The 11,808-nt window shown below is 35.9% G+C and overlaps 1 protein-coding gene across 1 annotated transcript; it reads right to left on the bottom strand.

The window, feature by feature from the left end:
• Positions 1 to 3,362: 3,362 nt before the first annotated feature.
• Positions 3,363 to 11,788, bottom strand: tcf23 (transcription factor 23). Its single transcript, XM_086061259.1, has 5 exons — positions 11,638 to 11,788; positions 9,533 to 9,690; positions 8,237 to 8,380; positions 6,933 to 7,097; positions 3,363 to 5,460 (listed from the first exon to the last, which is right to left on the bottom strand). Exons 2-5 carry the CDS (start codon positions 9,683 to 9,685, stop codon positions 5,323 to 5,325), a joined length of 600 nt encoding a protein of 199 aa, XP_085917385.1. The 5' UTR covers positions 9,686 to 9,690; positions 11,638 to 11,788; the 3' UTR covers positions 3,363 to 5,322.
• Between the last annotated feature and the right edge of the window lie 20 nt (positions 11,789 to 11,808).

The raw sequence follows: 11,808 nt of genomic DNA, 5'->3' as shown, positions 1-11,808 counted from the left end.
CAAGAAGTCCATGATCACTCTGAATGAACTCGCTGTACTGAGAGAAAAGGGGGTCTTCAACCCAATCGGCACAAAATCCACAAATATATATATATATATATATAATGAATTGATTTTTTTAATGTTTCTTCCTCCTTTTTCTGTTCCCCTTCATGGTGTCATCCTTTTTATTTTATTATTTTGACCTGTTGAATTACTAGTGTGTCATCTTTATTCTATTTCAGTCATTTCCCTCTCAAGTCTCCAGTGTATCCTCCCTTCTTTTCTTCTCCCCAGTCAGCCTCCTCGTTATCCTCTCCCACTGCTTTTGGCCATTTGGAGCAACGAGTCCAGCCAAAATGGGGAGTGTGGCCACAGAACTCCATAAATCCACCCTACCATCAGCGTTCTGGCCATAATGAGCAAAGGATAGTAAAAATGTGGTTATTATCTGCAAACATGAGCGGATGAGGGTGCAGACGCTTTGGACTCATGCTGTCTTCAACATGATTCAGTGGGATGGATGGATGGAAAAAACACATACTTTAAAGTTTGCAGATGGAGGTGCTCAAATGGACCACTACTATATAGTTTAGTAATTTTTTCACATTGAATGTTTTGACAGTAAAATACTAAATGGTGGGACACAGAAGAGAATCTGGAGAAATCTCTGCACACATACCAACATTAAATGTTCATGACCTTCAATCCCTCAGTCAAAACCACCACCATTGTGTAAAGGGTTTAGCTGCCAGCTATTACAGTCTACAAATGCAAGTTCAAACTCTACCATGCAAAACAAAAAACATATCTTAACAACACCAAAATGCCGCCGACTTCCCTGTGCCTGAGCTCATATAAAATGGGCTGACGCAAACTGGAAAAGTATGCTGTGGTCTGACAAGTCCACATTTCAAATAATTTTTGGAAATCATGGATGTCATAATCTCTGAGCCAAAGAGGAAAAATACCATCCAGATTGTTAGCCGGGGTGGTACTGCCCCCCTCAAATGTGATTGGACCCCCAGGTGCCAAATGACTGACATATCACGGCACAATGCCGTCTGCCAGACTTTTTTTTTTTTTTTCAATCAGACGCCTACTAATTGTTATGCCCCTCCTGCACAGTGGCTGGCGCTATTTACCACAAAATGTTGTAATTCACCTCACGAGGAGTCTGAAGAAAAATAATTTCCTTTTGGTAATATCTGGTTGGTTTCCCCGTAAGACGTGAGTGACTGTTTAAAATATTTTTTATGTTCAGATAGATTGTTTTGGACGGACATCAATAAGTTAACGTTGTTTTGCACAAACTAAAAATGAATGCATGAGTTGAATGAGTTGAATGACGAACGGAGACGTAAAACAGGAAACAGAAGCACAGGGCGGCCTTCCATATTAAAAGCATAGATCTCAAAATAAGATATATAAACATCACAACAGCTTGAAGAATACTTAACACTATATATGCCGTATTTAGTCTAGAAAGGGGGGATTTAATAACATTAATAACATTATGTGACTGTAAATAAAGTAGTAGTAGGAGTAACAAATTAATTATGTTTTTCATAGTGTGTGGAAAATGAAATAAGGGGGCCAAATATGACTTGTTCCTTAAACGAATTATACTAAACAATAGTATGTGTGCAGATGTCATTCATGTTAAACACTGATGTTAATTGTTCATAGACTTTGAATGTTTTTGTACATTTTGTACATTGTTAATAAACAGTACATTATGTGCACAAATCTCTTGCGTGCTTAATATGTACTTAAATATATTTCAACATTTAGAGACTTCGATTGAATTTGGGTTTTTTTTACGAAACAAATTATTTGGCATAATCTTTGGATAATACCCTGAAGTATCCTTGGCCCCCACTGGCCCCCCCCCCATTTATAAAAGTCTGGCTCCGCCAGTGCAAGCAATGTCTTTTTCTGAGACACCCCTGCTTATTTCAGCAAGACAATGTCAAGCCACACTCTGCATGAGTCAAAACAGCGTGGCTTTGAAGTAAAAGAGTACTTGCCAACAGTACAGACCTGTCTCCCATTGAAAATGTGTTTTATACCCCCACATTTTTCAAAAGTGGGATAAACATTCAGTATGCATTTCTATGAAAAATGGGACGGACACTCCCCCCCCCAAAAAACTAAAAACATTATTATGATTATTATTGTTATTATAAATATTACTATTATTATTGTTGTTGTTGTAGTAATTATTATTATTATTATTTTATTAGATTTTATATTTATATATATATATGCAAATCCACAGTGTGCGCAGGTTCCACCTTTTAGCATCCAAGACTCCAGACACTCCAAATTAGTCATCACAACTTACTGGAAAAAGGTGATGATGTCCCCCAGGCATCACCCCCTTCCCCGACAGATTTATGGAAGTAGCCTTGAATGCTGGCCTGTTGTACATGGATCGGAGCCCATCGTGTTCTGAGGAGATGAGTTCAGTCAGTCCAGACTCTGGTCCACAATGAGAGCAAGAAAGAGAGAGAATAGGGCTCGAAATCCAACACGCTCGCATTTCAACATGACTTATTAGCTGGTTTGGACTTCAATGCTTGGCTGCTCTTATTTGTGCAAGAAGAGTGTAATCATAAAAGCACATACTAAATCATTAGTGCAAATTCATAAAGAATGTCAGACACAATCAGTTTTCTTTTGGTTTAAATCTTAAACAGTGAAAATGTGTTATTACCTGTCAGGCTAATAGCTCAAAGAGGGAGGACAGAGAGGATGTTTTGACTACTTATATTAAGTACACATAACACTAAGTACTGTAAGTACCTTTATATACTTCATATAAGTCTGAGTTATACTTTAAAAAACAAAACAAAAAAAAACTTGTGATTTCAGTGATTTTACTTATCACTTAAAATCAGAAAATTACAAGTGACAAATTGCAATTTTTTAATTTTAGGCATTGGTCAATTTAACTTCTTTGACAAACAATAGTTTGTCATATTATAATCATGTCTGCAAGATTTTAGACGAGCATCTATAATTGAAGTGTATTAATTTAAATATATGTAATAAAATTATAGCACTTTTAACCTATTTTATACAGTCTTCAATTTCAGGCACTCAAAGGGACAAGTATTTGTGCTTGTGACTTTTTAGGGAAAAACAACAAAATGTATGAAAGCTGATTAACAATTATGTCAAATACTTTTTCAGCACCTGCAAATGGAAATAGAGGAAATACAGTAACGCCCGCTCTATCCACTCCATGGGTGTGGGGGAGGTTAGCCTTCTGTTGGGAAACTCACAAAATTCCTGATATTGAGTCTGCCCCTGGTGAATAGCGAAATCAAAAACAAAACAAATAAAATCAAACAAAATTACACACATTCCAAAATGAGTACCAATAAGTGAAACTTTATTTCAACAAGACAAGAAAAATGCTCCGTAAATGTGCTTTTATTCTTGATCCTCTGAATATTTTTAATAAAAGCACATCACAGACTTGTTACTAAAACATATGGAAATTGTTATAAATTGTGAAATAATTGTGCATATGTCTCCTCTGAAATAACAATTTCAGAGTTTGCCGTGTTAAAACTGCTAGCAAGAATTGAATGCAGCCTCACACCCTGTCTGTCTCTGACTGGTTGTTTTTCCTCAAGTGTGATGGTTTCTTAAAAATAAATTAGTACAAAATGGAGAAAGCGCGGATCCCCAACCCCCCTTTTCATTTCCCTCATGTATAACTGCCAGTTCATACTGATAGTTTGAGTACTAGTAACAAAAATTATGTTTTTTGTTGTTTTTTAAATTACAAACTCCTCTTTTAATGAGCATCCACAAATACAAATATAAACAAACACACAGCTGACCGCTAACAAAGATTATTGCTATTAGGTCATTTGTGAGTTTTTATGCATACACAGTTGTGTGCTGGAAAACAGCTCTAGATATATTGTATAAACGGAGCTAGATCCAGAAGTATTTGGACAGTTTTTTCCCCCTTCCACACCACCACAACGCATTTGGAATCCAACATAAAGTATATGAAGCATATACTTTTAACCTTAATACAAGTTGCCATTCAACAATCATGCAGAGTTTATTTTGACACCCTTTGCATTTTTAAATCATCATTTCATATTGGGAGGATTAGTCTGGAATCCATGGACATATTCTGGTTTTCCAGAATTCGTCAAGTCACCTTCACTTGCTGCTTGTTTGTGGCTCGGGCTGCCTTCGTTTCTGCATTCACTAAGTGACAAGAGTCTTTGTCTCCTTCCATTGTAAAATCAAGCAGGTGTGTAGCGCCCATTGTTAGAGTATGTTCCATTGTCTTGAGACCAAACCACTGATACTTGTCTTTTTACAACCGTGATAAAGGTTAGGACATGCAATAGTCCTGACACTTTCACAAATTCACACATACAGTAGCTAAAAATCATCTATTTTGCTATTGAGTGAATGTAAAATGGCCACCTCATTCTGACAATTGAGTTCACAGAGCCCTCTGGTGTATTGCAACAACATATTGAGTCTCTCTCTCTCTCTGCGGCATTAATGGTAAAGACAGATTGAGTGTAAAAGACGAACCCCCCCCAAAAGACACAAGATGTATTTGAGTTAGTTTTCATGGAAAAGACAATTAAGCAATAGACGAAACATCCTATAGATCCAAAAATGAAATTATTATCTTCTGAAAACATGTTGCAAACAATAAAATTTAATTTGGGACACATAATGGTAAAGACTTTTTGGCATTAAAAGTTGGAAAAATATTAATTAAAAATGTTTACCTTTTGAATAACAACTGGCAACAATTCAAATGTCTTTAGTTACTATTATTGATGAAAGTTAACAAAAATGACCCATATATGGACTGTACATATTACTTTGACTTTGGATTCTGAGATGACTCGAAAGTACGTGGAGGAAAGGTTGCTCAAATTCTAAAAATGTTTCAGAACAGTGCCTCAATGCAACATTTAGCGTAACACAAAAGATGTTAGCCAATATTTAAAGTAACAGGCCACAGGACTTGGATTATGGGCAACATCATAATAGTTATTTTCATAGCGTATCATTAACACCATGAGAAAATAAAATGCCAACTTCACATTTAGTTAAGACTAACGCGAGCAGTGAATTGCCATATCATCAAAAGTTTCGCTTAAGAGATTCTTACTGTTGCTTGGATCAATTTTCAAAGTCCATCATTGGAAAGTAGTGGTTTCCCTCGAGACTTATGTCAGCAATAACTACAATGTTAAGAGAAGTGGAGTCAAATTCATTTTCCTATGTTTGAAAGAAAGCAATCTTTTAAAGGTCCAGCCATTTGATTTGATGTCCCGTATGTTCCTAACACTCCTTGTCTGCTTCCATTGTACGATCAAGCATGTATGCATCCTGTCCAGACGGAGGCCTCTGATTGGCTTGGACTCCAGAGAACACCTCTCCTACACTGCCACAGTAGAGCAGGGAGCGCATTGGCCATTTCTGGGGAAAGAGAAACATTTTATTACAAACTATGTATCCAATATCACCTTATTAATTGTGCACGTATGCAATAATGGCTTTATGAAAAGTACTTTTATTGTGATATTATACTTCATCATCATGAGGATTTCTCCGAATATCATAGTAAGTTACATCAGAAAGAATGAAAAGGTATTAGGAACGTAGTGTAGTTGCACACCACTGCCACAATCATGAACTTATTGTTAAATGTTCCGACAGTGTCAATCAAAACAATGTTATCTAAAGGCAGATATACTTGATGCAGTTCTTATTAAATGTCATGGCGTTGTGCATGTGCAGGTCATGTTGTGGTTCGTCACTGTAGAGAATATGCTTTGGCTTTCTTTCATTTCACACATTTAAAAGCAATTTCTTTCTTTTTTAATGCAGTGGTTATACTTGTGGTTTATCTATGTACTTTTCCCCTCAATATTTCCTCAATATATATATATATATATATATATATTATATAAACATATCAGATATATTTTTTAAAGAATTTGGATGATTTGAAAAAAACTTTTATTTCACTCTCTAATGTATTTCAATGGCGAAAGTGTTTTGAAGTTAGCGTACAGCTACGTTACATTCATAGTCTCTTGGCAGGTGACATACAACCAAAACAAATCAACAACAAGAAAATCCTTCAGTAGTAGTAGTGCCAACCTACCGTAAGTGCAAGTAGTCAAGTGCTTTCAACATTTTAAAGTGCTGCAGTTTCTAAGCATTATTTCCTTCCAGTATTTGAAAACCTATGGTCATAGTTTCCAGTATATGACAGTGGTGGTTTAAAATTTCTGGCAAGTATTTTGAGTGCCTTTTTATATCATGAGTGAATCTGTTTGAGTATGACGTCACTAGCAAGATTTCAGCTTGTAAAATAGTAATGTGCGGGGAAATTATATGAAGTAAGATTTTAAACTGAATTTAGTCAATTTTGCTAAAATACTTTTATGGTCAACAATGTCTTTTTTGTTTTGTTTTTAGTCTAAGAATATAGCACCTAGCGCGCTTGTCTAATAACCTCTTGATTTTTTTAAGGAACATCAGATGTTTTTGTAGGTATTCAGTGAATAATTTAATTTGTTTTTGTTATTTTTGAGACCACTGTTAGCATGTTTGTCAAATTGTAATTAAAAAATATATATTTGTCATTTTTGTCTCCTGTTGTGAAGATTGGACTGACCAAGATAAATTCTAAAATCGATGTCAATATCGTTGTCTTATCTCATAATGTGTTTAAAAAAAAATCCTCCAAATAATTGGACACAAACCACCACATTTTAGGCAAATTCAGTTCAATTCCGATGTTAATATATTGATTCTATTGTCTAACAAATCAGTTGAGGCTTATCTTTATCAATACGAACAGTATGTAGGAAATTGGAATCTGAAAAAAATTCAACAGGGTCAACATGTAAGATCAAAGTTGTACTGCAGCTCAGCTTTACCTTAACCGGGTGTAGGTAACCACCTGGTCTCGGTGGCAAGGTGTGCTCGGTCAGAGTTCTACCCTGGTCCAGCGTTTGTGTCAGGTAGGCTATGTAGTTGGTCGCCAGCACCAGAACATCCAGCTTGGACAACTTGGTGTCACGAGGGACTGAGGGCAGAGCAGCCTAGGAGAGAAATTCATCATCAAAAAAAAAAAGAAGTTTGATTCTGTTTGTGTCATAATTCATCTTCATATTTCAGAGTAGACATGTATTTATTGACGACTGATTCCTTTTTTAATACTTTAATCAAGCAGGTTTAGTTTGACTCATCTCACTTTAATAGTTTGTGAAACAAAAATCTTAAAAGTACTGTTAACAATAACATTTGAACAATATGTGACTTAAACTGAAATTGAATAACAAACTGATTTTTGAATTCTTTAAAATGAAATCTTCTGCTCTACTACTCTGGGGGTTACAACACAAGCACAACATTGCTTTACTATGACGATCAAGGGCAGAGGCTAGAGCAGCGCAAGGTCTGAAAAATTACATTAAGTGATAGATTTGCATAAAGTATTTTTCTAAAAAGAATGAATTGATTTATGATTTATGAATTAGATTTATGTTTAAAAAAAAAAGGTTCCACACCAAAGAAGGTTTAGGACAAATACTTAGGAAAAAAAAAAAAATATTGTAATTTACAAGAATTCAACCGTAGGTGAAGTCTAATCACCACTAAATTTGCTTTCAAAATATTGTGTTCACGTACAACAGAATAAAAGCTTACTTTTCAACTCTTATTAAGAGAAATGTGCACAAGCGGCCTCCCTGCTCATTAATGTCTGGCACTTTACACAGTAAATACTACAAATGCTCTGGCCTTTAAAAGTATAAAGACTCAAATTGTGTTGTCTGTCAAACGTCATAATATCATAATTGTTCAGTGCCACATAAACTTGGTTATCTGTGTTTTGTTTGGTTTTGGTGTCTTCCTTTGTCAATGTCTCAAGTTTGATCATGTCCACCTTGTGTCATCTCATCAGCTCTAGGTTGTTAGTACTTTGATTTGACCCTTGTTGTTGCGCACTTTTCTTTAGTATTGTTTGCCTTCTGGTCTTTGTTATTGCATTTGGGTTCACATCCACACACTAAATCCTGACAAAACTTTTGTACTGATATGCTAAAAGCAAAGCAGGCACAAAGTGTATTGGAATTTACTATAGTTTTCCTACTGTGTTATAAGTGTGAACACCCAATAGATTTTTTTCTGCTCAACTGACAGTGAATACACACTTTGGAAAATGCAACAAGTTGAGTACCTGCAGGCTGTGGAAGGCCTGACGGAGGTTGCGTACGCGGCTTCTCTCTCGTGCTGCGTTTTCCGGGGAGTGATGCCGGCGTCGTGTGCCGATGCTGAGCGTTTGATCTCTCGTGTTTGATCTGGGCCCGCAAGCAGATGGCAACTGAAAGGTACACACTTGCAATTAAAAACTAAATAAAAAAACAATAACAATTATATATATATATAAGGGTGTCAGGTGATTACAAATTTTAATCGTTATTAATCACATGACATATATTTTTTCTAAATGTACAATAAAAAATAAATTCATACCCATGTTAACATAAAATTGGAAAAAAAGTTGAATAGAAATATGGCTACATATTTTAGTCATTGATACAGTAATTTAATAGTAATTCATTAAATGTAGTTAAAATTAAAAAGATGTACTGTAAAAAATAAATGTGATATTAATTTGTGTTGGTCATTTTTCTGCCACTAGATGGCATAATTGCACTTGTTAGACGGTGACAATTCAGTGCATTTTTCTTTTCATATTAAGAGCTATCTAATCTTTATCATGAAGTAATTTGTGAAATTCTGCGAATTTTTTAAATTGTAAAATACAACTTGACCCCAGTCTTCACAAATATATGCATTATTAGTACATTTATTACTGCAAAAGTTTGACATGGATGTGTCTGCTGCGTTGCGACTAGAATTCAACCAGTACAGATTTTCCAAGTAAGGCGTGGTCATTAATCGCGCATTTAAAAAAATGGTGGTGTTAAATTAAAGGAACTTTAAATTAACTCAAAGTTAATGTAATAATTTAGACACCCCTATTTATATAATTAATTTGGGGGGGCGGGGGGGGGGGGTGTTTGAATGTCTTTGTCTTACAATGTAATGTTTCACATTGTGTAATTTTTTTTTTTACAAAATTGGCAACCACCCCATATTAAATGCAATTTAAAATCAGCAATATCGCCAGATTAATCAGTCAGGTCCACAATCCAAAGTATTATTCCAAGAACAACTTGCATTTCATTATCAGGTGCATCAGGGTCACATCATAGCAATCTAATTCAATGTTGAGATGTGATAGATTGTCATTGTTAACTAAATATATATTTTATATAAGTGTCAAATTTGTAAGTGTGTACAATGTCAACAAAACTCCATCAGAACCATACTAAACTCTTCAATACAGCCATAGAGTATAACTTTGTTATTAAATATGGGCATAATATCCAGTGTAGTGTCTCACAAAGATATTCAAGTATTCTATTCTTTTAGGAATTGGATGATTTTTTATTTATTTTTTGCTTACCAGATAACACAACTCCCGGTTGCTGCGTATGCTGTGCCTGCATCTTTGCAGGCATACTGGGCTTCTGCTGGTGGAGGCTCGCTGGGTCTCAGGTTCTGCTGGTTGGTGGCCCACGGCGACCGACATGAGACTCTCCAAAGGATTTCCCGCCATCAGCGCTGGCAAAGAAGTAGATTGAGGCTTCACCAAATCAAACCGTTGCGTCTACACTCGTTGGCTGGATACTCGTTGATTCCCAGGGTTTGCCATTGATGTCTGTTAGTAAAGTTATTTGCATCTCCACTAAGGATTTATGTTATTTGTCTGATCTCAATAATTCTCAGTATTGAAACAGTGTCTCCCAGACCTCAACAAAAACAAAGGGTGAGAAGTACACAAGGGAAAGTCTGGTCGCATCAGCTTCTATCCAGAAGATTCCTCCTAGTGGGTCCCCAACTCTTTGCGGGCTCACAGAACAAGTGGTGAAAAGTCCACAGGCAAAGATCTCAGCACATCAGTATCCATCCAGAGCATTCCAGAAAATAGGACCCCCTCCGCCCAGCTCGCTTGTTCCCTTATCAAGTGAGGTAATGTGGGGAACTTCATGTGGTCCTTATCTCGGCCGCCCGGTCGTCCTGATCCTCCCTGGATGTTTAGCTGCCAAGAGGAGCATGCAGGCGGGCAGTAAGGCCAGGGGGAGTGCAGGATAAGAAGGGGGTCCTGAGCCAGGGCACTCTGGGGGGCTTGGGAAACTCAAAATTGTGGTAACAGCTGGACTAGGGTGGGACAGAGCGGGTCAGGGGCAGCGCGACATTGACTATGATGACCAAGAGGTTGAACAACACTGCTATTTTGGCCTTTCTCTTAAGCCCAACCTATAAATAAACACTTTTTTTTATTTTAATACCACCACCTGTAATCGTGCCTTGTGGTCTAAAATGATAATAAAATGATAATAATTCACTCAAAACAATTCAGAAGGATGATATCACACTGTTGTCATATTTATGAATGAAACATGACGACCACACACGTCTGCAGAGCTTAGAATCTGTAAACCAATCAAATACACCAAAATCGTGTTACATCATCTGCACCACAACTTAGACCTAGTTTTAGGTAGTCTAAAATATAGTGCAATGAAATATGCTGAAATGGCTATCAAGGTGTAGCAAATTCACAAAAAAGCTAAACTAGACTTGAAAATGAAGATAAATCAACAAAAACTGTCGTTTTAGTCATTTAACCCATGTATTTTTTTTGTCAGCAGATTATGTTGAACATTTCGGATCTAAAACAATTTCACATAAAATGTTCTCATCTTTTCAATGAAAAACTATTTAGCATTAGTTAGTGGTCGGATTAACATTATTGTTGGAACGTTATAGCTGTTGGATTAATTTTACATTATAACTATAATTTGCTTCTCTCTTTCTTCTTTTTTTAACCGTTCAACTGTGAATCCAGCTCCTGTCTGTCCCATAGGTTTGTGCATTTTGCACTTGCTAGCTGCAGATTTGAAAGGGTGTGTGTCACTGTGTCACATGACACTGTCACAGTGACAAATTAGCAGAAACAGGATTTTACAAAATCATATAATTTTCGTTTTGTTTTTGTTCATGAACTAAAATGTTCATAGACTTTAGTCCAGTTTTTATTAAGTTTTCATTTTCATCTCGTCTTCACTCGCCGACTAAAATGCATAGTGATTTTGTCCAAGTTATTGTTTATTAATGAGGGCTTTAGTCTAGTCTAGTTTGGTTTTAGTCCGGTGAAACGAAATTTACCCTACCAGTGAATGGAGCATTGTTATTTTCTAGGAATGTTGTATAAGTGATCATTTGAAAAGGTAAACAATGGAATGATTTAATAGAACTAGTGTTCCATATTGGTACTACTACATTGGTAATACTACTAGGGCTGTCACTAATGAATCTTTTTAGAATTGATTATCCTATGGATTATTCCATCAATTACGATTTGTAATTGTCAACCAGTTTTTGTCAGAGTCAATCAATCAATGAACAAATTAATCTAATTATCTATCTATCTGTCTGTCTGTCTATCTATCCATCCATTCACAGCTGGAAGCATAGCAAAAAAGAAAAATAGAAGCAAGGACTTACCGTCTAGAGCAATTAGCTTTGATGTAGCTCACTTTTTTGTCTCCTTTTTGGCAAGTGTTTCCTGTAGGTTACAACAAGTCACATCAGCAGAGAGTACAGCAAATGTTTTAACAATCTAAAGGAAGACATTAAAAAAAAGAGCTTCTTTTTTTTACTATTAAAATAAAAATC

The sequence above is a fragment of the Leptonotus elevatus genome, chromosome 18 (assembly GCF_054856555.1).
Source record: "Leptonotus elevatus isolate MCC_2025b chromosome 18, RoL_Lele_1.0, whole genome shotgun sequence".
Taxonomy (NCBI): Eukaryota; Metazoa; Chordata; class Actinopteri; order Syngnathiformes; family Syngnathidae; genus Leptonotus; species Leptonotus elevatus.
Note: the sequence above shows the minus strand (reverse complement) of the source record. Positions and strands in the feature narration are given on the sequence as shown.